Source organism: Chanodichthys erythropterus, chromosome 13, assembly GCF_024489055.1.
Source record: "Chanodichthys erythropterus isolate Z2021 chromosome 13, ASM2448905v1, whole genome shotgun sequence".
In the NCBI taxonomy this organism is placed as follows: domain Eukaryota; kingdom Metazoa; phylum Chordata; class Actinopteri; order Cypriniformes; family Xenocyprididae; genus Chanodichthys; species Chanodichthys erythropterus.
Genome location: NC_090233.1, coordinates 34,846,429 through 34,874,110, shown reverse-complemented (window position 1 = coordinate 34,874,110; position 27,682 = coordinate 34,846,429). Strand labels below are relative to the sequence as shown.

Genomic DNA, 27,682 nt, shown 5'->3' with positions numbered 1-27,682 from the left:
TATATATATATATATATATATATATATATATATTTGAGAAATATATAAATATAAATTAAGTATCTCTTAAGTATCTCTTTCTTTCTGATCAACATGTTCCTCATCTTTTTTTTAACAATTCACAGTTTCAATTGTATTTTAATATCTTCTTTAAATGTGATCTGTAGCTGTAAGGAGAATTGACAACACTGATCGTCAACTTTCATTAAAGTTTATTGCATGAGTTTCTATGGTCAACACACAATTTTATATAAATTCGCTTTAGTTTGCATCATTTTTATTAATCATTTACAGTTATCCATCTTACTGTAGAAATATTTTTAGTTTTCTAAAATGAGCCAGAACAATAATAAAAAAACATTAGTTCCTTTGATCGAGCACCATCATTGAACAGGTTCAGCATATTGCCACAGTTAGTCACAATATACAACAAATACACTCACAAACTTAAAAATCACACGCAGGAGGTGACACTGACACTAAGAGTGTCTGTAAATACTGAATTCATATTGACACACAGAAAACTGCTCACTACAGCTTTTTCTCTATGTGTGTCTCGGAATATAAACCATCTGAGGAAACAACTCTCAAACTCTGGATGTCAAACTCTCTCAAAAAGATAAAAAGTAAGAGAGAGACAGAGAAGCTAAAATCCTAGCAAACCGAAAGGCATTAATATGACCATGAAGCACAATGAATACAATCATTAAAATGAATAAATGGCCGTGAGAGAAAGAAGAGCATTATAATAATGTGTGTGTGACAAAGACACAAAGAGAGGAAACAAATGAAGAAATACAGAAGCTAGATTCCACTCCTCCAGAGATCTACAGCACAGCAGTTTGTGGTTTTATGTGTAAAGCTTCAGTGATTTTTTTTTTTTAAATCTTTTTTATCCATTAATCTGTGTTCTTTAATGAAGTTTGTACTTATTTGCCTCATGAAACTAGTGGTTGTGTGTGTTTGTGCTTTGTATGATAGAACTCTGCAGGGGCTTCATGGAACACTCTTGCGTTTCCTCACGAGCCACAGTGATGACACTGATACCGCTGCAACAGGCAACAGGAAAGTGGGCCTAGCAACTCCGAACCTAGCAACGGATTCCCTTCCTTCCGAGAAACCTTAGAATAGCGTAGTTGTAGGTGGTGGCAACCACGTAAATGAACTAGTAAACAAAAGAAAAGAACACGTTACTGTTCCTCTGCAAAAGAAGCAATCTATAAATAAGTTATATCCCGTTAAAACTCACTTTACTACAAACATCAGACAAGGTATGTGATTCTAATAATAGCACATCATTTATTTACAATCTTGTCTGTAACAGCGTACAGTACTAATATTTATAGAGGAACAATCACTTTGAAGTAAGTGGGGTTATGCCAAGTTACTTCCTCAAGAGCAGCATAGTGGAAAAATTCAGGACTTGCTTCCATTAAAAGGTTGTAAAAGTTTGGTAATGCAGTTGTTATTTTTTTCCATCTGGCATAGCCAATAATTAAATCTTATATCTCATAAAAATAGCACAAGCATATTTTCAAACAAAACATTTCACGAAAGAAATGTGCATTGTTTGCAGATGGCACATACCTAATGCAATGAAGTGTAGCTTATATGTCTAAATTCATCTGTGGGCCACTGAAACAGCAATTTTCTACTTATTACATTATTATTGCAAGTTTGTATCAATCTCGCTGTGTTCCTCGGCAAGACAGAGGGCTGTCCTGATAGTTAGTGCTCTATGATTCTCTTTAGATAAAGTCTGAGAAGTGACTGCTGCCAAATACACAGGAAAAGGGAGTAGAGTCGCTGGGATCTGTCAGTAGCAGAGAGGTCAGTTACTGATTTTAAGCTAAACATTCCCTTGCTGTACTTCCGTTATGAGCTTTGTGCTGTTTGACAGCTCTGCAGTCTGACCTCAAAGAATCCAGTCCAAATAAAATACCAGTGTATTTTCAATGTAATGGCAATGGAAGTTTGTCAATAGGTGTATAATCAATGTGTATCCATGTTAAATCAACATGTACATTTAATAATCAATAAATGTACATTTACATATAAATGTGTAAATTGCCTGTGATTTCAGTAATTGCCACGATGGACCAATCATTGTCGTTTGTGATTCTTTCATAAAGATTTCTGAGGTGGATTTACCAATTAATAATGGATGCTTTCCAGAATGCAAAGCAAAGAGTCCCTTGAAGAAGGAACCAGTTAACCACTGTGACCTTGCACAAAATAATATCTACAGTAAATATAAATGACTTTAAAGTTATGAATATGAGATCACTAACCAGGGCAAGAAGGGTGATTCCTGCTCCAGCAAATGCACAGATGTAAAGGTCATAGGTCATGTAAAACTGGAAAAATGAAAAGGAATATATAAGTGATATGATCTCTTGAAACTCTAAGTATGTGTGTTTGTGTGTGTGTGTGTCTAGGACTATGACCATCTAACCTCTGGTGTTTTGCAGATGTTGCCCAGTGTATTTCCACAAACAATCCCTGGCACAGCATTCCAGGGAAGAAACCCTACATAGAAAAAAACAGACATCATGATCACGAACACGCACACAGATTCACACATATGGCCGCAGACGTACCATACATCCGTGCGTCCATGCAGACCCTGGACTGCTGGTTGAACAAGGTGGTTTCTGACAGAATGTTTACTTTGTGACAGGCGTTTTCCATATTAATGAAGAAGAGCACGGGAACGGCAGTGAAGCCAAAAACAATGAGCCAGATCACAGCGAGAATGTATGTCAGGATTATCAACTGGACAAGAGAAACAGCTATTCAGATCATTGCAACATAACAAGCATGGACACATTGCAAAATATACAAGAAAGCAAGTAAAACTTGTGTGTTTAAACAGTCCTCTACAGAAGACATATGGTCATAAATATTCACATACATATGATACAACAAAAATAAAATGGAAAATAACTAAATGACTAAATCAACCAACTATAAGAAATACTTTTGAACTGAGCATAACTGAACCAAGTATATTGATTACTGAAATTCCTATGACTGTATATGTTATAATTAGTCATTAATAATTTTTTAATTATTTGTATTCTTTTTTTAAATTATTTATTTTCCATACCCTAATATTATATTATTAAGAAAGGGACCAGTGACCACACACACACTCACAGTCAGACTGAGGCAGCGCCCAAACTGGGTGCTCCTGAATTCTCCGAACGTCTGCTTTACTGCACTGGTGGTGTAAAAACCTTCAGCCAACAGCAACAATCCATAGAGGAAAAAGAAGGAGGCCAGACCGTAGATCACATATTGGAAATATTTTATACTGAAACACAAAATATGGAACAATGACACACACAAACAAGAACAGATACACAAAAAGAAAGAGAAAGACAATCACTCACAAGTCTGCCAGCACAGTGAAATCCTGGACGTCCCTTGCGAAGTAGAGCTCTATGAATGTACGCGTGTGAGTGAGCGCCTCATGCCCTCCCCCGCAGAAAAGCGCCACGCCGGTGTAGCAGAGCAGGGTGGCCAGCAGGCTGGTGTAGGGCACGGCGCCCAGGCAGCGGATGCAGCAGTCATAGCAACCTGTAGGTAAGTAATATATCAACACACACACTGCACATGCAGCACACACAATACACACGCACATTTATACGCACACACACACTCTCTATCCTAACAGTACACAAGTGCACTCATTGATCATCTACAAAAACACACCACTGACCCATAAATGAGCATGCAAACTTAATACAAACACATCTAATGTGCATTTAAGAGTTAGTTGGCCTATAGTAAGTAAAGGACACACACAAACAAACAAGCACACACACACACTCACACACAAATAGTCAGTTTATCATGGAATCACAAATCAACAAGCCAAAACGCAGGAGATCAGACAACCCAGCTCGAAGTCTCGGACCACAAAAGAAACCCAAATGACAAAAACCTGAATGTAAAAAAGTAAACTATGAGGGAAAAATAGATGAATATGCACTATATGCACCAAAACAATTAATAAGCAAAATGACTACATCAGTAAAAGATTTTGTTTTTTAATATATATATATATATATATATATATATATATATATAAATATAAATAAAGCAACTTAACCAAAAGAAGCCAAACAAACAATAAGCCCCAGAAGGCTCAGCTATGGATTTCTGCAGTCCCCAGCATGTGAGAGAAGATGATGCGCCTCAGGTCACCTAGCGCTTTACACAACCACGGCTGTTTCACTGGAAACATCGACACTGCTGAGCCGAACCCACACCAGGAGAGAGCCGTGCAGACGCTTGTCCACTCACTCCAGAGAGATTTCTGTCCTCTGTTGCTGTGATGTCTAAATTGAGGGAAGTAATTTCTCTTTCTTTCTTCGGATACACTCCGCTGTCCACCTCAAGGAAGAAAAAAACGCATCGCTTAAGCTGCTCCTCTCCCTCCCTCGCTTCTTTCTCTCCTTCTTTCCCTCCCTCTCTCGCCTGAGTAGCCTGGTGTCAGGGTGAAATTGGGGAGGGGGGGGTGTGCGTTTTCATGTGTGTTTGAGGTTTTGTGGTCAGAAAAAGAAGTACTTGTGACAGTCATAATGGCTTTTGTTTAACAACAAAAAGTATCATTGTGAACAAATAAAATACACACACACTCACAGGCCTCAGCAGTGGAGTGCGTCATTGCGTTTCCAGCCATAGCGGCACAGACAGACACACACTGACACCGCTGGGGTGACAGTTGGGATCATGGCAGGTCATCCAGCCTTTTACACTATTTTTAAACTGTTTTGCTAGCTCGTCTTCTCAACAAGCTGAAAAATGCCTGACACTCGCAATAATCTGATTACTATAAAAAAGACTCTTTGTTTGAGAATGTGGAAATGCTATTGGGTCTTAAACTTCAAATATACTCTTCAAGAATTTTGATAAGGGGGTAGTTCACCCAAAAATGAACATTCTGTCATAGTTTTCTCACCCTCATGTTGCTCCAAACCTGTAAGACTTTATTTCTTCTGTGGAACACAAAAGAACATACTCTGTATATACAAAAAAGCATATTTCAAAGAAAAGTTAGTGGGGTCCAGTGTTGGGACACCAGCGTTCCTTTGTGTTTTGGAGAAGAAAGGACCACAGGTTTGGAACAAGCATCCCTAGTTTTGAGCAGAAAATCACACATTTTCTGTAACAGTTCAAAAATAAAAGATGTGATTCTGCAGAAGGATGAACTAATCTAATCTGCCGTCTGCCACTGCAAAAAAAGAAAGAAACCTGCAAAATAATACAATGCAATGTGAATCCTTCATACAACTACAGAAAATATTTGCATTTTTAGACTGACACAGGGCTGTACAGGAATCACCCACAGAGAACAGAATATTTGACCTAAAGACCTAGTGTGACCTCTGGCTGGAGTCTCCTGAGGTTACTGGTCGTCTCACCCACACCTCTGAGGCGTCGTAGTAACTGTCTTAGCCAATCAAAAGCGGAGCCAGCTGGTTAATCAATCAAAACAACCATTTTACTTTATTAGGATCCATTAAATATATCTCCTCCATAAGTACAGGAGTGAGCTTCTAAGCTTCTTCTGACCAATGAGAAGCCATCTTAATCTTACACACTACATAAAAAAAGAATTATTAAAACACTTATTGTATGCATTTATCTAAACAACTTATATCACATGCATATCACAGAGAGACCAATCAATAAAAAAATCTGCCAGGAAATGTGAGAAAAATGCTGACAATCATAGCAGTGGTTAAAAGTGGGTTCAGGTGAGTTCAGGTAGACTTACCCATGTGAGTATGTGTGTGCGTATCGCGCTCTGTCTCTCTGATGTGCCGTGTAGTTTAATCTCCCTCGATGCTTTTATGATTCTCACTCACGCTTTTGTCCCAGGAACAATAAACAAACCCCTCTGCTCTCTCTCACAAACACACACACACACACACACTGAGGCAGATCTTAAAGACGCAGCGCCCTCTTTCACTGCCATGATAAATAAAGAGTGTGTTTGTGTGTGCGTGTCAGTGCAATGAACCCTAAATGTTCTCATGCACATACATGATAAAGATGAACAAATGGGCCAAAACACTCATGCACAAATGCTAGTATAGCTCTTATTTTTGGCCTCTTCATGAGTTTTCCTACATAAACATCTGTGTGCACGCACACAAACATGCTTAACTTTCTGCATTTTCGCAATTGTTGATTTTATTTTAATGCCGTTTTTACAAATCAGGATGTCCCCAAAAGGAGGTTTGGTCATATTTAACTCACTTCTGGGTACAAATTTGTCCCCAAAATATGGTTAAGTTGGTACACACACCCACACACATTTTGAAGCATAGTGAGGGAGGTGTGACCGAGTCAGACTGGGACAAGAGAACATTCAATACAATACTACAGTTGTGTCAGAAATAGGAACACACAGACAATTCTCTTTTTCAGTAACACACACACATTTTCTCAATCTTCTGTAAACAGTGAGACTAATGTGTGGTTTGAAATAAATTTTGTGTGCTCCGTCAAAGACCCATTCTTAATTTTTGTACACAAAATATAAACACATGGGTGTAATTGACACATTGTCACATTGTCATCTCATCAAATTAGTGAGGAAACCTCACAAGAAGTGATGGTTTTTATAGGCAAATGATATTAGCTACACTGTTAACAAAAACCTGTTGATATCAGAAGATTTATAGCAAAATATTTACGTGAGGACAACTGAAATGTTGGTTTTTGACATATTTCACTATATTATTGAGGACATTAAAATAGTCAAACTTGAGGCCAGTTGCATAAATTGCTTTTATAGTCTTACATGTTAGTCATCAAAAAAAATGTATTCATAACTTTTTCATATAAGTTACATAAAAAAGTGTATTGGTCTAATAATATCCAAAAAGTATGACTGATTTTCCCTTGGCTAACTGCTAGTTAGTTCTTAAGACAGTCTTACAGTTTTTACAATCGCTAGGACACATTTCGTCATAATTTATGACATATTTCAAAACTCATCACACGGTGATCACAAAATCAGACTATGTGGGCTTAACTGTGGATCATTTATCATTGCTTTGGCACAAAACGCATTCAATGACTACATCTTTAATTTTACATTAATCCTTTTCTCACTTTTTTCCTTTTTTTCCCCCTCTCTTTATTTTTTTATTGTGCGTTGTGTGTGTATGTTTTTGTATTATTGCAGCTTTGAGTCCAAAACAAATTTCCTGAAAAGGACAATAAAGTATACTCTTACTCTAACTTAGGCCTATAGTACCTTTTGAGTTCTAGTGGTGGTTGTATCTATGTACTGTACCTGCAGGCCAATTTGCGCATTTACATACTCTTTTCGAATCCTTTGAATCAAGTTCAAAACCTAGCCTAATACAAAAATGAATATATCAGACATTTGCTATATTTCTACAGTAATACCATATCGAAATATATTCTAAATCTTAAAACTCATATACTATCAAAGCAATAAGTTGTAGCTGAACAACAACATAAGTGTTTCAGTTTCATTACCATCTATACAAAACTTAGGAATAATTTTGTACTATAATGTAAACATGGACTATGTAACACTGTACTGCAGTGAATTATAAGCCGTAGAGAGTGGCATTCTTGTTTTACAAAAGCAAACATTGTATAATGCTACCTGCTGTTAATGTTTTTAGGCTGGTGTTTTGTGAGCGACAAAATGTGTTTATCTGTTGAAAACCTTTGATTTGAGAAATGTTTTGTTATTTTTGTGCATTTTGAATGTAAAATTAACTGCTGTGCCAAGTTGGTTAGGAGAACCGTGTGAAGAGTTTTGAAAAAAAGAAGGGGAAAAAAAGACTATTTCAAGTATTTTGAAATGTGTCCAAGCCATTGTAAAAAAAAACAAAACATAGATGCTGTTTATGCCACTGGCCGCATTTGAATCGCAGTTTTATGGAAAAGCACAACCCGAGGGTAGGTAGATAGATTTTTACCCCGCTAGAAATTTTACGTTCCCAGAACATTCTCAGAACGTCCTCAATGGTGTTAAGGACGTTGCTTAGTAACGTTCCCAGGACGTTCAGAGATGGTCACGATGTGGAGTTCTTTTAAGGTTTGGGGGACGTTATTTGGCGGACCTTCACAGAACATTCAAGACATTCTCTGAACGTTTAGGGAACCATACTTTATTTGGAAATGTTCTCAGAATGTCCCTGCTGCCCTTGTCAAAAAATTTAATTGAAAATTAGAGCTAAACTGACTAACAAAAGTGGCTGTTCAACCAAAAACTAATTTTTCTTGAATGTCTCACAAAAAAAAAAAAAAAAAAGCTCTTTTACAGGTATTTCCTGGATTATTATAAAACCTTTTCTTTAAAATGCAAATCTCTTGCAGTAAGTCATTAGCTGATAACAGCACACACATGAGCTAACATCACTGCATCAGCAACTACACAGTTACTGCAGCCTTTAAATAAAGCAACATGCAGCAGAGCATCAGTGTTTCTGGATCATCACTAAGTGAAGCACAGGCTCTGCTCTCCAGCACAATGGTAACCTCACAAAACTCAGATAACAGAAACATTAATCACTAACAGATCTCTCTAGATCTCAGCATCCTCACTTATTACAAACCACTCTGACTTTATTTCTTTCATACAAAACTTCTTAATGAGGTGTTGATGTTTTATCAAAATTTATAAATGTCACCGTTATGGAGGTAAGCGCTTGCTTTAGTTGGGCTCCTGACCCTTGATGTTTTAACTTTACTTTTTCTTCAATTGTTATAACTGTGTGTTTATAAAGCACATTTATAACCAAATGAAAACAAATATCTGGTCTAATGAAGTTGGTTGCTCATTGTTGATGTTTTCATCATACAGTGGTCTTGTTCATAGATCTCTGAATATTGTATTTGTTGTTGTAGTCTTATGATGCATAAAATTCTGTCCAGCTTTGAAAGTTTGAAAGTTTTGATCATTACACAGAAATTATTTAGACAGGGTCATGTAGATTCACACAGACATCAAGATTCTGTGTATGATCCTCAACAATGGTAAAAAAAAATGTTCAGATTAACTCTGAACATCACAAAACAAGTTACTAAATTCACAAAAAAGATTTTTGTTTATTGTCACCATTGTTGAGGATCATGATGTCTGTGTGAGTCTAAAAGTCACTGCTCAAAACTCTGTATAATGAATTAAAATAGATATATTAAAAAAAAGTTAATCAATACAAAGCTAACAGTAAACACACTCAGAGTTTAGTCTCTAGAGAGAATCAGGACACTCCATGATGATTCAATCACCATCACTAAATAAGCAAGTTTATCAAATCAGAAATTTTCTTATAATGTTTGCTGTAACAAATGTGTTTTAAAAACACAGTTAAAGCAGCCAAAGAAAACCTAATGTTATAAGTCAAGAATCAAGAGGAGCCCATGTAAAGCAAACGCTCACATCCAAAACGGTGACTTCAAACTTTATTATTTTCTATAAAACACCCACGTAGAAGGCAACGTTCTCATGACCTTGAGCAACGTGCCCTAAAATTTCTCTAAAGGGGACGAAAATTCTGAACCTTTACAGAACATTTGGGTTGGGGGACGTTATTTGGTGGACCAAATAAACCAAACATTCAGGACATTCTGGGAATGTTTAGGGGACAATTACTATAAGACGTTCTGTTATTGTCCCAAATATCCTCATTGTAACGTTCTTATGTGAACATAAAATAACCAAAAGAGAACGTCCCACTAAAGTCATATAAGGAACCTTTCATTACCAAAAGAGGACGTTTTAGGAACATCCCTGATGTTCTGTAAAGGTTCAGAATTTTCGTCACCAGAACTTTTAGGGAACTTCGCCTTCTACGTTGGTTAATTTTGTGTGAAATATTCCAATACATATATTTTGTTGTAGAGCTAGTTGAGATTTTTAAGGTTTTTTTTTTAAGGTACATCCAGAGGAAACACATAAAACATGTGCATCGAAAGCGCTGTAAATGGCTTAAGTGTGTCACAGTTTTCTCTAGAGATCAAAAACTCCAGTCTCCAGACTCCAAATCAATCTTGATAAACAAGGAACAGGAATTTTAGGCAAACTCAATATTTACTGCAAATTTGAGGCAGAAATGTACAGAGTATAAAAGAACAGACTTATGCAAGCCGTTGAATCGACAGACCTGAGCATCTGCACACAGGTCACCCTCATCCAGGAGAGGCACACTGCTGTTGTCCAACTCCATGCATCCAAATGCTATTGTCTTTTCTCTTCAAAGTCCAAATGAACTAAAATGGTTGTAAATACTGCAAATTGTTTTATAAAGCTGTTGAACTTTCACACAAACACGTTAACAGACAAACTTTCTGCTGGTTACCAGGGAAACTATCGCAAATTTGGCACAAAAATCGTGGCAGGGGTGGTTAGCATGGGTAACACAGAGAATCTATCCATCTGGCAGGATATGGCACAATGACTACACGATTGTATCCCCTGTGTAAACTCTGTGCAGCTCCGTAGTAAACATGGTATAGTAGACCGTCCTTCATCAGAGAAGCCCTGTGTTCAGTACAAATCACCACATTCATGTTTCATGGGAAAGATTAACATTTTAAGTTCTCAGCAAAGCCTGTAGCCTATGTCATATCACAGCGTGAGTGATGACATATTACTGTATGAGTGATGTCATATCACTGATAAATACTGAAAAAAAATCTCAATGCTTTCAAATTGAGTTCGAACATTTTCACAAAACATATCAAACAAACTCAGATACAATACATATTTAAGATGATCGAAAAGCATTTTCACAAAATGATAACATTTAGCAAGACACAAATTATCTAAAGATGCTTAGCTTGAAAATTGTACACACCCGCTCTCTCTCATGAATAATCTCCACACACGCCGTGTTATTTAAAATCGGCGTGATCGGTGTAATCTACAACTAAATGAATCGATTAGCCTATACCAAAAGTAAAATAGCCTAGGCCTAGACAATACACCCGTTCATAGAGAGAAAGAGGGGGAAAAGAAACAGTCAGAGTGAGTGAGAGATAGAGAGAGAGAAAGGTGGTATAAAATAGTACATTTTTTGCAATTATAAAGAAAGAAGGAAAGAAAGAAAGAAAGAAAAAAAATCAATCAGGATTTAAAATCAATCTGGGCTTCAAATGGCCTTCTTTGCTATGGATATAATCTGAGTTTAAAAACGATTAGAAATATTTTTTTTTCTGACACATTCAAAAAAGCTGTCTGTACATTGACGTTAATATATGTTATACTGTACAATAGCCATTAATATGTTTGTTATTACAGGTTATTATTATTACATATCATAGAATAAGTGCTTGCTTGGCTCATAATGGTGAACCACTGATGGGACTCCAGCGCCCCCTACTGTTCTTGCAGATCAAACACCTTGAAGGTTTTTAGAGTCTTGCAGCACCACCTCGAGGTAGCAGCGGTACTACACCTCGCCCTCAGGTAATCTGCTCGTTCTTTCGGTCTTATTCCACAGAGAAGTTTCTTAACTGCTCATATAAGGTGAATATTGACATGGGTCAGACGTGAAGCGGTGCGTTCATACTGAGCCGCACTGTTTATGCTAGTGTGCTGCAGTGACATTCCTTCTGGTTTATACTGTTCGTTTCCTTCTGGTTTATATTATTGTTTATATTGATGGGTCATACTGATTCATTAGTGCCATAAATCAGAGGTGATTGTGCTCATGTTATATGTATTAGTTTCACCTGCTATTGTACTTTAGAATACTCCTAAACAGTTTGCACCGGTTTGATCTGATTTACAGTAATCAGTCGCTGATTATGTTGTAATGATTTGTGGGATGTGAGTGTTGTGTGTTGGTGTGTGGTGAGTTTCTGTTGCATGTTATACACGTGTTGTTGAGTGTGGGTGGGGCAGGCTGGTGGAGTTGTATCCATGTGTGAAAGTGTTGTAAGGGTGCATGCTGGGATACCCCATCAAAGAATTAGGTGACATGGTAATGGTGTTGGGCGTCATGGTAACACTATTGGGTGTCAAGGTAACCGTGTTGGGTGTCATAGTGCCACTATTCGGTGTCATGGCAACAGAACTGGGCGTCATGAGTGGAATGTCATCCGGCGAGCGGCGGAGTGTGAGGGCGTAATCCCGTGGAGATGATGCCGGGGTCAAACGCAGGGGGTCGCACAGTGACCCCTCCTCTTGGTTACCCCCAGAGATGGAGGTGGGTGTGTAGCTGAGGTCATTGGGCGGGGTCTGTCGCTGAGGTGCGGGCTGAGGGGGCGTGTCCTGTCGACTGCGTTTGTCCTTGCGGTAGTAGAGCGCAGCAAAGGCCAGGACGTTGAGAAAGAGGAGGGACGCTCCGACAGCGATCGTGACACTTAGCTCTGTGGAGTAATCGCGCGGATTGGCGATGACCAGCGGCCCGCTGCGTGCTGTGGACTGGGGGGGCTGTTTACCAGGGGTACGAGCCTTGTTGCCCCCTGGCCGTGGCGTGGCACTGTGAGAGCTGTGTGTGGTCAGAAGAGGCGGGACCCGTGTGGTGGTGGACGTGTAGTGGAACATGTCATGCAGGTTGTACAGGTGAGGTACCAGGTGCTTCCAGAAGGCCACTTTAGTAGCTCGATAATGATCCCGAACACGAGGCTTCAGCCCAATATGCAGATACAGCTGGTCGTGAGGACCGTACTTGGCCCATGTCACTTCTTCAAAACGGTTTGCCTTGGTGTGGATGAACTTTGTGTCCTGAGGAACTGGCTTGTTCGGATCCCTAAACAAACAGATACACACACACACAAAAACAGTTAATTACAACTGAGCTATATAAAAGTGTTCGTTGTTTTTGTGTTAGTAAATTTTAAAATTAAAGGATTAGTTCACTTTCAAATGAAAATTAGCCCAAGCTTTACTCACCCTCATGCCATCCTAGGTGTATATGACTTTCTTCTTTCTGATGAACACAATCTGAGATATTTTAATAAATATCCTGATGCATCCAAGCTTTATAATAGCAGTGAGCGGGATCAACTAGTATTAAGCTATAGAATGTGCTTCCATCCACATTCATCATAAACGTACTCCACCCGGCTCCAGGGGGTTAATAAAGGCCTTCTGAAGTGAAGCAATGCATTTGTGTAAAAAAAAAAAATCCATATTTAACAAGCTATGAAGTAAATTATCTAGCTTCTTCCAGACCGCCTTCTGTATTTAAACAACTGGTAAAATATGGATTTTTTTACACAAACACATCACTTCTCTTCAAAAGGCCTTTATTAACCCCCCGGAGCCGTGTGTAATATGTTTATGATGGCTGGATGTGGATGGATGCCCTTTCTTCAGCTCATAGTAGTTGATCCTCGCTCACTGCCATTATAAAGCTCGGATGCGTCAGGATATTAATTAATATCTCTCCGATTGTGTTCATCAGAAAGAAGAAAGTCATATACACCTAGGATGGCTTAAAGGTGAGTAAAGCTTGGGGTAATTTTAATTTGAAAGTGAACTAATCCTTAAATTTATATTTTCTCATGCCATAATTCAGTTTAGTCCATTAAACTGCATATAAATTTAGCCAGCAAAATTCACGTTTTAATTTATGATTAAACAAACATTCTGAAAATTCTTCACTACCATTTAAAAATTTAGGGACACTAAGAGTTTTTAAAATAAATACTTATATTCAGCAGTCCTGCTTTAAATAGAGCAAGAATGACAGCCATTTGTAATCTTACAAAACATTTCTACAAAAATAATAAGCAGTGCAACTGTTTTCATCATTGATAATGATAAGAAATGTTTCTTGATCATCAAATCAGCATATAAGAATAACATATACAAACTTATACAAACATATACAATATTTACACATATTTTACACATACAAAATGTGAATAACAGCATATGAAACTATCCCTGTTGTGAGCTAATGTATGTGCACACTATGTATCTACAGTGCATTGTTTTAATGCCACTTTCTTTCCACCAGAAGGCACTGATGCCCTGTTTTACATTAAAATCTACTTCGAACATTGCTCCTCCCACAGTTTCTTGCTATGCTCCCAGTGACCTACTTGAAGGTCACAGTGACTGTTTACCAGTTTGCCAGTCACACTTGTTTTACCATTAGCTGTGTCTGGGTATTTTGGGAGCTAGTTGTATTGAATTTGAGACAATGTGAAATGGTGTAATATACTATTATATACTATCCTGTAATGCCTTTTTACTTCATCTTTTTTCATACACTAGACTGTGAACAAAATTGATTTTTTTTTAATGACTGCATAATTGATTACAGAGTGGCATATACTGTATAAATAATGTTTGTAAAAGAAAAAAGATTATTTGACTCTAGATATTTTATTGTTGTATTGTCACTGATAATATTTCACTTTGTGTTGCTTTACATTCCCAGTTGTACAGTAATTTTGTGCATTGTTTTGATTTGTTGCTTGTGATATTTTAGAGTGTGTTCTGTTTTACCCGGTCTTTGCAAAGTTGGTCCAGTAGGTCATAACGACGGCACTCAGCATGATATCATTACGGGAGAAGTTGCAGGGAAAGAGTTCAGTGGGACCAATAAGTGGAATGCCAAACACATAGGGGAGCTCATCACCGTGTGCGGCGTCTGCCCATGGAGGCTTCATAGGGCTCTGGCAGTGATGGTAGAATGCATAGAAGAAGGTTGGAGAACCGTAACGTGCATGCAGGTCGGCCGTCACCACAGCTGGCTCCACCCACTGGTGATCTGTAAACATGGCCACGAGGGTTTTGCGGCGGGTCTCGGGATTGTCTCGATCGGCCCAGTCCGTGTACATAAACTTTATGGTCTCTCTGAGAGTGTCCTTCCCTTCTGGATAACCGTAGAGACCATCCACAAAATCGGACACTGTGAAGTCAAAATCCGAGCCAGAAACTCCGCCCTCTTCTGGTTCCACCACGCCCTCTACAAAGCGGAAGCCTTCGCCCTGGTTAACACCCAACATGATGTCATAGTTAAGAAATTCCCCCTGCTCCATGAGTACTTCAGGGTCATCCGGAATGAGGTCACCGTCTATGACCGGGCCAAAGGCCACATGGAAGCGCGCTGGCTGAATTTCCTGCTCCACCAGTTCCCTGTAGCTACGTTTCTGCATGCAGAGGACCAGGTCCTGCATAAAACACACAACCATTATATCTGCCTCCTCACCTACACAACAGGTAAAAATTAATAGACATTAAAAAGCAGACACTAAATTAAAGTTAAAACTGGCACCCAATCAAATTTAACCAATCAAAGATTTAATTGCCACAGATTGACCTCAAAGCTGCCGGTTTGCAGTGTTGTAGGAAAGTGGATTAGATGGCACACTACCATTGAAAACTTTAAGGTCAGTAAAACTTTTTTATTGAAAGAAACTAATGGTTTTATTCAGCAACACATTCAATTAATCAAAAGTGACAGTGAAGACATTTATAATGTTACCAAAGATTTCTATTTGAAATTAATGGTGTTCTTTTGAACTATCTATTCATCAAAGAGTCCTAAAAATGTATCATGGTTTCCTCAAAAATATGTAGCAGCACAACTGATTTTCACAAATTCAGCATATTAGAATGATTTCTGAAGGATCATGTGACACTGAAGACTTGAGTAATGATGCTGAAGAAAATTCAGCTTTGCCATAACAGGAATAAATTACTTTTTAAATATATTAAAATAGAAAACTTATTTAAAACTGTAATAATGTTTAACAATATTACTGTTTTCAAAGTATTTTTGATCAAATAAATACAGCCTTGGTGAGCATAAGAGACATCTTCAGAAACATTAAAAATCTTACCAACCCCAAACTTTTGAACAGAAGTACACACAACTGTATGTGTTAAGGCTTTTATTTCCATCTCACCTGACAAGGTTTAACACAGAATACACACAACTGCATTATCACTGCCTCAACTCAAAATACTAAATAAAATTAAAACATCTTACTTGTGTGTCAAGGACATTACAGCCGACACGCTCGGCGAGGAGACGTGTGTATTTCACAGGCTGATAGTTCACTGACCAACTGGACAGCGCTGAGCCGCTCTGAATGATTGCTCTGTGGAACAAACCTGGAGAGAGAACAGAGAATGTCAGAAGAAAATAAAACAGTAAATGCCATGCCAATATTCCAGATCAGTAATTATATTAGTATTGTATCCACAAAGGGCAGAGTTGCAGTATCTTTCATCTGTCATGAAAGACGGGTCTATCCACATCCTGGGCTTTCTAAGAGACTCTGTGAATGCAATCTTAATGTGACCCTCACAGCCTTCAACCAATTCATTATATTTTTTTCAATTATTAAATTAGATGCTTTAATACATTTTCAGTACATGCTGGACAGGTCATTTCTTCTTACATGTGCCAAACATTGTGTTCAGTCCATTTTTAGAAATTAACTTTTTTAGTAAGGGGCAATTGATCTTCAGGGTCGTTTTTGCTTTTATGTTGTTATTTTTTCCTGACCATATACAGTTTCTGTCAAATGCTCCACTTGAATTCATTGTGCCTGTTGCTTAATTTTGACACTTCATATTCAAACTGCACTCACATATTTGTAATCAGTTATATAATATAATATTAGTTGGCTTGAGCTCGAACCCATGAAATTCAACTCCCCTCTGGTCGGTTTTTTTTTTTTAATCATTTAATATTTCACATTCAACTATCTCCCCTGAGACAGTAATTACAGATATTGGACTGCTAACATGTCTATAGAGACACTAATACCAAACTTGATAGGCCTAGAATACAATATCATGACAGTCATATCATCAGACGTTCTCTGCAAATCATTGTGGCCTTCAGCAAAACACTTTTAACCCAGAATGCTTCAGCAGGACTGTTGCTGTGATGAGCTTGTACCTTGACTCTATGTTTGCACTGTAAACAGTCATGTAAACAAGTTTCACCAACCCTGATCAGGTGACTAAAACATTTCTGTTTTATTCAATTCTACCACATCATTTCAACCAAGACAAGCCTTTCATGATTAGCACATGCATTTCTGAATTATGCAAATTACTCTACAAGGAAACAATGGAGAAACAACTTCAACAGCTACATCCTACTGGGATGCCCTACTGGGTGTAAAACATGCCCATCACCCACCAGATGGGAGCTGAATTTCAGGGATTGAAGCTCAAGCCAGCTATTATCAGAATCAGTAAGAGTTTTATTGCTTTCACACATAAGGAATTTACCTTGGTATTGAAACTTCCAGTGCACACATATAAATACATATATTATCAAGATGAATACAAGAAGTCTTAGATTAGGGGATTTAACTTTTATTTTGTCAGTGACTATAAATGTGATGTACAAGACCCATTTGTACTGCATAAAGAAATTAGGGGTGATAATACCATTCTGTTCCTAAAATTAAATATTTTTTTATTTCTATTTAATTAATTAATAGATTTTTTTGTGTGATAATTTTACAATATCACAACAGTGGTACAGTTATCGCACAGCAATATGTACAATCATTCAATGGCTAATAATCCAAGGGTATATTGAAGGGTGATAGCATCAAACTGAACAGAATCAATGAACAAAATAATAATAAATAAAAATATGAGGGTTTTTTTTTCTTTTTTTTCTCTAATGCTTTTCATGTAGAAAATATTATTTTATTCAATCCAACATTCAGGCATACAAAATGAAATAGAATCCACATAAATATGCAGATTTATCTTCTTTATCCTTTTATCCTTGTCTGCAGAAGAGCCCTTCTAGTGAACAGTAAAATTGATTTTTGATTGTTTTAAGTCATACATCATTTCACTCAATCTGGAACAGTCAGAATAATTTAAAGAGAGCTTAAGTCTTAATGACTTAGTATCAGTGTATTTCAGAGAAGCAACAAAACCATAGAAACCAGTTAAATGTAAGGAGGGTAGGGAGAACGGGATGTAGCTTGCATCCAATCATTTTGAACATCTACATAAATGATATAGCAAAAGTACAGATGCAGTCTGCCACCCCTGGCCTCACTCTACACACACTGAAATCAAATGTCTGCACAGCAGCGATGGCCTGTTCTGCAGTCCCCACAGAAAAAAAGGATGCTCCTTTCTAGAGCAATAACTGGAAAAATTGGTAGTGACAGTCAGTTTGGACAAAACCAATGCTATGGTTTTCCGTAAGAAAGCAGGATTTCTGAGAAACATATAGTGGAGGTAGTGGAGGTGTCCTACAATTCACAACCACCTAGAATCTTACAATTTCGATAAGTGCACCGGGATGAGAAGAGAGCTATAAAATTATGTACAAAATCACAGTTTTCTAAAATATATGTACCAGCAAATGCATACATAAACCATCATATGAAAATGAAAAAAAAAAAAAAAAACTGACATAAATACAGAGGGAGAAGACAAAACAGTGAGAGAAAGAGATGAAAAGGTAGAGTAGTTATCAGTACTGTACACTGAAGCAAAACGATGATGTAGGATCAATATCCCTGCAGGCGTGTGTGATTGGCTCTGATCTCTGTAAAACACACTTTGCACATGCCTTGCAGTGACAGACACACCTACATACACTTGAGGCCCACAACAGAGGGATAAGGCTGATGAGGCAGGAGACAAGTTACCATGGTTACAGCAGAGATTACCGTGGTAACGGAAACTCGGATGTGACAGTGGTCATGGTTGCAGAGGCAGCTGTCTCAGCAGTAACGGACTGCAAAAATACACTATACGTGCCTTACTGAGAGACACCTTTAACTGATTACCATAAGACTTACAGAGGGTTTAATGAAATAAGTATAATTAGAAAATGACTTAATTACTAGGATTCCAATGAGCAGATTTTAACAGGACATTGACATTTGTTATCATTTAAAGGTGCCCTAGAATCAGAATTTGAATTTACCTCGGCATAGTTGAATAACAAGAGTTCAGTACATGGAAAAGACATACGGTGAGTTTCAAACCCCATTGTTTCCTCCTTCTTATGTAAATCTCAATTGTTTAAAAGACTTCCGGAAAACACTCGGATCTCAACATAACACCGACTGTTACGTAATATGTATGACCCCAATATTTGCATAATGTCAGCCCATTCGACGCATTAGACAAGGAAAGGCAGTATTAACGTCTGGATCTGTGCACAGACAAGGTAAGCAAGCAAGAACAACAGCGGAAAATGGCAGATGGAGCAATAATAACTGACATGATCCATCATAGCATGATATTTTTAGTGATATTTGTAAATTGTCTTTCTAAATGTTTTATTAGCATGTTGCTAATACTGTTAAATGTGGTTAAAGTTACCATCATTTCTTACTGTATTCACGGAGACGAGAGTCGTTGCTATTTTCATTTTTAAACACGTGCAGTCTCTGTATAATGCATAAACACAACTTCATTCTTTATAAATCTCTCCAACAGTGTGTAATGTTAGCTTTAGCACGTTAGCCACAGAGCATAGCCTCAAACTCACACAGAATATCAAAGGTAACCATCTAAATAAATACTTTACTCACATAATTCGAAGCATGCATGCAGCATGCATGACAAACATCTTGTAAAGATCCATTTGAAGTTTATATTAGCTGTGTGAACTTTGTTTATGCCAGGGGCGTAGGAACCACTTTGACATTGGGGGGGGACATTTTGGCCATTATGAATCAACGTCCATCTCGCCACCATAATAGTAACATACAGTATGGTGACGTCACGTGGTACGACATATATGAAATAACAGCAAAATAAATAAACAAAATCATCTGTTTATCATCTGTTCATCTGTTTAATTTATCTATTTATTATTACACAAATATTGAAGTTGGGAAACATAAAAGTGTACAAGCCCCCCTGCAATTGCGGGCAGAAAGGAAAGGGGCACTTTACAAGGCAAATATTTGATTTGTAACCCCAAAAAAATACAAAAACACAACAGTCACATACGGCTTTGGATATAGGCACTTGGAACTAGAACTATCATTATTATCTATATCAATAACATTTTACTTTTCTATTAAAAAGTTTATAATGTCATGCCTCGTATCCATAATTCAGTTTTAAAAAGCTTGTTAATTTAAACCGCTTGACTGAGACTAATTTACCTCATACAAAGTCGAGTCGTTCAAAGCTGGTGCGCACCAATAACGTATTTGAATGTTCGTAGTGTAATGTTGACTTCTCTCTACCAATCAGATGCTCCGAGTCCGACTATAGGTGAAAAGTGAAGAATATGAAGCTGGTGATTGGCGAATGGTGATTATTCAAACATGAATGAAATCACTCTGGGTTTGACTGACAAAACCGAATATCTTCTTCGTCGCGTATTCAAAATAAAAGTTCAAAATGTACAGTTTTTGTTCCTGCGGTGTATAGGCTAATTTTTGGGTGGGACACATGCAGCATTTTCCAATATTGAGGGGGACACGCCCCCCGGTTCCTACGCCAGAGGTTTATGCAATGTATAGTCGAGAGCTCGTGGGGCAGTGGGAATGCATCTCTTAAAGGGGCCGTGCTGAAAAAAACTGCCCCAAAATAGGCAGTTAAAAAAATTAATTAAAAAAAATCTATGGGGTATTTTGAGCTGAAACTTCACAGACACATTCAGGGGACACCTTAGACTTATATTACATCTTGTAAAAAAACAATCTAGGGCACCTTTAATAACATTTTTTAATTATTTTAATTATTTTAAACACCTCTGTTTCAACACATGTCCATGAAAGATGTTCATCTGAATATTACATAAACATTTGGAACAATAGTGAGGAGAATTTCACTGCATCTGTGACAATTATGTTTATATGGTGAATTAAGCATTAATATTATTTGAGGTGTCTGATCTCTGACCTTCAGAATGGTGTGAAAGAGTTAGCAAACTGACACAGGACGCTCCGATTCCTGAGCCAAACACGGTCACACGGCCTGGATCACCACCGAAATATCCAATATTCTTATTGATCCAGCGGAGAGCTTGAATCTGATCCAAGAGACCATAATTCCCTTTAGCAGCCTGGTCACCTGTGCTTAAAAACCCTGATAAAGAGATAAAGAGAGAGGACAGAAAGATTTGAAAAACAATCTTTTTTTGATGATCCTGAGAGCTAAATCTTTTTGTTTCATTTTGTTTCATTTTGTGTTTTTGGCAGTGAAAATAGGACGAATTTACTGCAGTTAAACAAAACAGAAAGAGATGTCTCCCTGAGATTGTGGAGATTTTTTAAAAATGGCAAACGCTGAACGCGTCTTTCCTCGCTCACGTTCAAAGAAGTATACTTTGAAAGGCTTGCGCTCAACTGTGCACAAGATGGAGTGGAATGTGGAAAACAAAGTATACCAGGGCCTTTAGAATTCTCATTCATTCATTGGCAGTTGTTCAGTTTTACTGTATACTTTGCTTGACATCTACCAGGAGGGGCTAACTGGGTCATGCTAACCAGGCAAAACTAGACCCCAGTTGAGGTTGGTGCATGCCATTGGAATTGGGGGTGTTCTTTAGGAGCAAAATACAGCCTGACCAGCAATATTTATCTTTGTCTAAGAGGTATAAAAGCTTTGATAAGTTTAAGGGCTTTTGTCCCAAATAGTTCTAGGAACTCAGTTCTAGGAACTAGCCACTAGGATAGTTCCCTGAGAACTAATTTCTCTCCCGGGCCATGTTCATGGTTGCATTCGCACCGGAAATAGGAACTCTGAAGCGGCCAACAGTGGCGTCTTTAAGCGCGGCATTTACAAACGCTAAAAACTGGTGGATGGAGGATTCCATGATAAGAGCTGTGCTTGTTGTGTGTGGTGGGTTTCGTGATAACAGAGATGGAATGTAAAAACATAATTTACACGACTGAAAGAGCAAAAAGTGGGGCTAAGAGACAAAATCTCCTATGACAACTTTCAGTATTACATATCAATGAGGCGGAGAAAAGAACACAACCCTGCAGACAACAGGTAAATGCAGTTATCGCTGTTTTCCATGTTCGTGAAGTAAATATGTTTACACGGCTTATTAAAAATGCTGGGTGCCGGTGTTTGACGTGTTTCACCGATCAATGTAGACTTATGTCACTGATAGTTCCTATAGTGCTGGTTTAGACCCTACTCTGAAGTAGGAGCTAATTTAGTTCACCCAAAAGGAGTTCCTAGAACTAAAATCATTCCTAGTTCCTGTGGTGCGAACACGGCAAAATCCAAGTACTTCAGCCAGTAGTTCTAGGGACTATGAAAAGGTTCCTCTGGTGCGAAAGCCCCTTTTGTTATCTAACTGGTCACTATCTGTTGTATTGTAACTGTTGTACAATCAGGATTTGGGAACAGGACCTTAGCCTATTATAGACAAAGTCTTCACTCTAAACAAAAATGGTGCTATATAGCACCAAAAATGGTTCTTTGGCTCGTAATCATAGGGGAACCTTTTTAAGTGCTATATAGCACCTTTGTCATATGGTGCTATGTAGAACCACAAGAGGTGCCATATAGCACCAGCAGTGGTTCTCATTTAAAGATCCCAGAACCTTCTCAGAATGTCCCCACTGGTGTTAAGGACGTTGTCTAGTAATGTTCCCAGTACGGTCACGACGTGGAGTTTTTTTAAGGTTTGGGGGACGCTATTTGGTGGACCTTTACAGAACATTCAAGACATTCTCTGAACGTTTAGGGAACCGTAATTTATTTAGAAATGTTCTCAGAATGTCCCTGCTGCCTTTGTCAAAAAATTTAATTGAAAGTTAGAGCTAAACTGACTAACAAAAGTGGCTGTTCAAACAAAAAATGTTTTTTCTTCAAAGTCTTTTAACTGAGAACAGCACATGCATGAACTAATGTAACTGCTGTATCACTGCATCAGCAACTACACAGTTTCTGTCTTTACATAAAGCAACATGCAGCAGAACATCAGTGTTTCTGGATCATCACTGACTGAAGCACGGCGCTACTCTTCAGCACAAAACTCAGATCTCAGCACCTTATAACAAACCACTCTGACTTTGTATCTTTCATACAAATCATCTTAATCAGGTGTTTATGTTTTATCAAAATTTAAAATGTCACCATTACGGAGGTAAGCGCTTGCTTTAGTTGGGCTCCTGATCCTTGGCATTTTGACTTAATTTTTTTTCTAATTGTTGTAACTGTGTGTTTCTAATACACTTTTGTTACAATAAAAAAATTGTGAGGGAAAAAAAGTTGTTCATATTGATTTTTTGCTCATTGTTGATGAGTATATCATCATACATTGGTCTTATTCACTGATCAGTGAATGTATTTTCTTTTGTGCTGTTGTAGCCCTATACATATTATTGACATTTTGAAAGTTTTTATTATGTAGGAATTATTCAGACGGCATCATGAAGATTCATACAGACATCAAGATTCTGCGCATGATCCTCAACAATGGTGACAAAATTTTCAGAATAGCATTAACTCTGAGTATCACAAAACAGATTTTTGTTTATTGTCACCATTGTTGAGTATCATACGCTGATTCATGATGTCTGTATGAATCTATTAGACACTGCTCAAAACTCTGTATAATGAAAAAATAAACCAATAGTTAATGCAAAATTAACATATAACACACTCCATGATGATTGTATCACCAACATCTAATTCAAATGATCAGACTTTCACTTGCTTTTTTTTTTTGCTATAACAAACATGTTTTAAAAACATAGTTAAAGCAGCCAGAGAAAATCTGATGTTAAAACAGCAAGAATCCAAAGAGCCCATCTAAAGCAAACGCTCACCTCCATAACGGTGACTTCTGAAAATTCTGAAATTTTACAGAACATTTGGGACATAAAACGTCCTCTTTTGGTAATGAAAGTGCTGCAGTTCAAGGTTCCTTATATGATTTTAGGGGGACATTCCAATTTGGTTATTTTATGGTCACATAAGAATGTTACAATGAGGATATTTGGGACATTAACTGAACGTTGCCACATGGTCCTCTGTTGGTCATTTAATAACGATCCCGATATGAGTTTAGGGGGACGTTCTATTTTGGTTATTTTATGGTTGCGTTACAAAGAGGACATTTGGGAAGTTAACAGAACGTCCTATAGTAATAGTCCCCTAAACATTCCCAGAACGTCCTGAATGTTCCTTGAAGGTCCATCTTTTGAGAACTTTTAGGGAACGTTGCGTAAGGTCCTGAGAACGTTGCCTTCTACATGGGATATAGCACCTTAACCACAGCAAAGAACCACTGAAGAACTGCTGAAAAACCAATTTTTTTTAGAGTGTAGTGATTGAGTGCTCCAAACATTAAGTACATTTCTTTCATTCAGAACTTTTATCGCAACCGACAGGCCATCAGTGATGGTAAATGTAGGCGATGATGCCTGTTTGCTTATAGAGATGATTGCTGTTTTATAGGGTTTAGCTGTGCTGTCTTATCAGAGCGTTCTTCTGAGCTTCTTCATTCCTAAAGATGGAAGCATTCTTCACTCTACTTCTCTTTCTTTCATTGTAGGTGATTTTCTGTCTGATAACATTTGAATAGGAAACGTGTGTTGTTTTGATGCTTTACTTGTTAAGATTTAATGGAATCAGAGCTCTTTAGAAAAGAAGAATATTAACAGCACTCTCTCTGAATGAGGCTGTAATGGACAGATCTGCTTCCCAAAGCATTTATAAAACATTATTAAGGTCTTTTAAAGACTTGGATGCTTTTATAATGGCTGACATCTTTCATTTGGAGTAACAGTATCTTATATTGTGCATGTTGGTCTTTCCTCCAAAACATGAAGAAAAACACTGTACTTTTTAATATTTATAAATCACTTATTTAGCCATAATAAACTGATTCTTAAAAACCTTTTCCCTTGTGGTACGTACCTAATATTCCCACCCTGTAGTTGAGGGTTATGACGATGACATTGCCGTAGCTGGCCAACACACTACCATCCATAATGTTCCCTGTGCCCTCCATGTACGAGCCACCATGTATAAACAACATCACAGGACGGGGGTCATCTCGAGAATCCCTCAGCCCTGCATTCATACACACAAACACACACAGTGCACAAAAAAAAAAAAAAAACATGAGGCTCTCTGCGTTCTGAAGTGTTTTTCACAGCTGCTCAAAATTTCCACAGAGATCTTCTGCACCACTGACAGACTTCAGGTTTAAATAATCTATTTTACTTATCAACATTCACAGCACAAGTGAGTAAAATTAACAATGTAACCAGCCAAGATCTGCCTCTGAGACTTCCTTTAAATTACTCAATTTCTTTGAGTTTCATTTATTATAATGATTATAGTCATTTCATGGTTGTCTTCAAATGCAGCATTCACAAATAACAGTAGGCAAACGAATGTCTTTTCCTTAGATTAGTTTGAATTTCTGCCCAATAATATGATAGTATGATATCTACAGTACAACCGACAAGATGCGGGGCAAACACACTGGACTACCTTATAAAATCCTCCTGAAAATGACGCAACATTGTGTAAATATCATCCAGATTATTCTCTACTGCATTAACCAAGATGGGATAAAAAATGAATAGAAAAAAACATTAAAAATGGATTCAACTGAAAGAATGATGAAAACGGGACATACCATCATCCTCTGAACGCTCTGTGTCAGCTGACATGTCGCCTGTTCTCTTTGTACCTAGAGAGAGAGAGATGATAAATTAGAAGAGCAGATAGAAACTAGACCGCGGAGAAACATGTGGGTGTGTTTGTGTGTGTTGTGGGTTCTGTGTAAGTGCGTAATTGGGGCTATATAAAAGCTCAGTGGACTTCTCTCTAAATTACTGTGTGAAACAAACAAGGGTTTACTTTCCCACTTCAAACCCTGCAATAATAAAGCTTTCAACATTTTACCAGGAAATATTTGCTATTTACTTCAAATGAGGCCAAAACAGTGCTCCAAACGTTCACTCCAGTGGACACAGATGCTGCTTCAGTTCAACTTAAAGACTGCAAGGAAAGCACAGAGTGGATTTTGGCCATAGGCACTGAACTAGATATCAGAGAAGCTTCTGATGTAGCTTAGAAAGGTTGAGAGAGACAGGAACTGAGAGGATCTGTGGTGGACTGTAGTGTTTTCAGCTAACATAACAGGTCTCCGGTGGAATATTGTCTTTTTATTTTTGACAATATTACAACCAAAATTCAAAGGTCTTTGTGCATTATGTTGCAGTGAAGTTGGAAACTGTAGCTTACCATGCTTCAATCTACAGTAGTTAAACTTTTTTTTTTTAAAGAAATGAATAATTTTATTCAGTAATGCATTCAGGATGCATTAAATTGATAAAAAAGTGACAATAAAGACTTCTACATTGTTACAAAATATTTTTCTTAAATTTGAATCAAAAATTCTGAACACACATGCACAATTATATCACAGTTTCCACAAAAATATCACAACTTTTTTTTCCAGCATTTGATAAGAAATGTTTCACCAAATCAACATATTAGAAGAATCACGTGACTCTGAAGACTGGAGTAATGATGCTGAAAAATCAGCTTTGCCATCACAGGAATAAATTACATTTTAAAATATTATTATTTTAAACTGTAATAATATTTCATAATATTTCTGTTTTTACTATATTTTTGATCAGATAATGCAAAATTGGTGAGCGTTAGAGATGGTGTAATCTTTTGAAAATAAATTACTAAAAAAGTTACTTACAAAAATTAGATAAAAACACTGAAACAGCCAGTATATATTAAATATATATCTATCTCATTATCTAATTGTTTCATTTTTATTTCAAACAAACTGGGTTTTCGAAGGAGAAAAAAAACTTGATTAGGACAAAATCATTAAACTTCAACAAAAAATGTACACTAAATACAACAACAACAACAACAACAAAACTAGAATGCATCATGTATTTATATAAATGCAGCTTTTAAATAAATAGTATGCAATAAAAAGAAGACCTAAAATGCAGCACAGGAACTTAAATTGTTGATTTTTTTAAAATCTGTTGTTACATGAACCATATGAACAAACTAATTCCCCTGAAGGTATATTAGAACAAAATAATAAAATATTATAAAATAATATTTAAATATTATAAAAACAGAACCCAACACCCTAGGTGGCAAGTAAAAACTACAGCAAGTAGATGAGGAAGAAACTAGGAACCAAGAACCAAAAGCAGTGGTGTTCTGTATATGTAATTAGGAATGTGTGTGTGCATTTTGCATTTGTACTCACCACTTTGTGTGGGTACGTATATGTTCAAGTACAGACAGTCCTCACTCTGCTCCTGCAGGTACGTAGCGACCGTGTCAAGGTTGTAGGTGGCCCAGACGGGCATCATGATGTCGGGCACTGCATTGCGAACGGTCTGTGGGCAGACAGGAGGAAAGCGGGTGGCGTTCCGTACACCGGACCAGGCCGACGGAGCATCGGGCGGCATGAAGCGCTTCTCTCCTACAGGTGGGGCAGCGTAAGGCACACCCAGATACTGATCCACAGGGCCCAGACCCTCCGTTGCCACAGCAACCCGCATCCCCCTTAGTCTGCCAAGTGCTGTGTTTACTGTGGGCTGGTAGGTCAGTGCTGTTGTCATGGAGACTGACAACATCAACCACACAAGCAGCCAACACAGAGCAAAGTTCAGAGGTCGGCAGAGCAGGTGGGTAAGCGGCAGGTAAGTTGCTGACTGTGTGTGCCACATGGTCCCTCTTAACAGCACACACGTTCGCACTGAAAAATTTCTGTCTGTAGCTTAA

At 37.7% G+C, this 27,682-nt stretch overlaps 2 protein-coding genes across 5 annotated transcripts; both read right to left on the bottom strand.

Annotated features, from left to right (window-relative positions):
• Nucleotides 1-164: 164 nt before the first annotated feature.
• Nucleotides 165-6,381, bottom strand: plp1b (proteolipid protein 1b). Of its 3 annotated transcripts, none has more exons than XM_067407473.1 (7): nucleotides 4,213-4,432; nucleotides 3,396-3,582; nucleotides 3,160-3,316; nucleotides 2,601-2,775; nucleotides 2,456-2,529; nucleotides 2,292-2,357; nucleotides 166-1,165 (listed from the first exon to the last, which is right to left on the bottom strand). In XM_067407473.1, the coding sequence occupies exons 1-7, from the start codon at nucleotides 4,250-4,252 to the stop codon at nucleotides 1,091-1,093; spliced, it is 774 nt and encodes a 257-aa protein (XP_067263574.1). In that variant the 5' UTR covers nucleotides 4,253-4,432; the 3' UTR covers nucleotides 166-1,090. The 3 variants fall into 3 exon arrangements, with proteins under 3 accessions (XP_067263573.1, XP_067263574.1, XP_067263575.1); XM_067407474.1 differs by lacking the exon at nucleotides 4,213-4,432 and adding an exon at nucleotides 5,789-6,381 and having other exon boundaries at nucleotides 167-1,165; XM_067407472.1 differs by lacking the exon at nucleotides 4,213-4,432 and having other exon boundaries at nucleotides 165-1,165; nucleotides 3,396-4,171.
• On the bottom strand, nucleotides 3,483-27,629 carry nlgn3b (neuroligin 3b). 2 transcript variants are annotated; one of them, XR_010896951.1, is made up of 8 exons: nucleotides 27,162-27,629; nucleotides 25,545-25,598; nucleotides 24,815-24,970; nucleotides 20,834-21,019; nucleotides 15,960-16,084; nucleotides 14,471-15,138; nucleotides 10,863-12,761; nucleotides 3,483-3,582 (listed from the first exon to the last, which is right to left on the bottom strand). XR_010896951.1 is itself a non-coding variant. In XM_067407464.1 (7 exons), the coding sequence occupies exons 1-7, from the start codon at nucleotides 27,625-27,627 to the stop codon at nucleotides 11,879-11,881; spliced, it is 2,538 nt and encodes an 845-aa protein (XP_067263565.1). In that variant the 5' UTR covers nucleotides 27,628-27,629; the 3' UTR covers nucleotides 9,716-11,878. The 2 variants fall into 2 exon arrangements, 1 of the variants encoding a protein (XP_067263565.1); XM_067407464.1 differs by lacking the exon at nucleotides 3,483-3,582 and having other exon boundaries at nucleotides 9,716-12,761.
• Nucleotides 27,630-27,682: the final 53 nt, after the last annotated feature.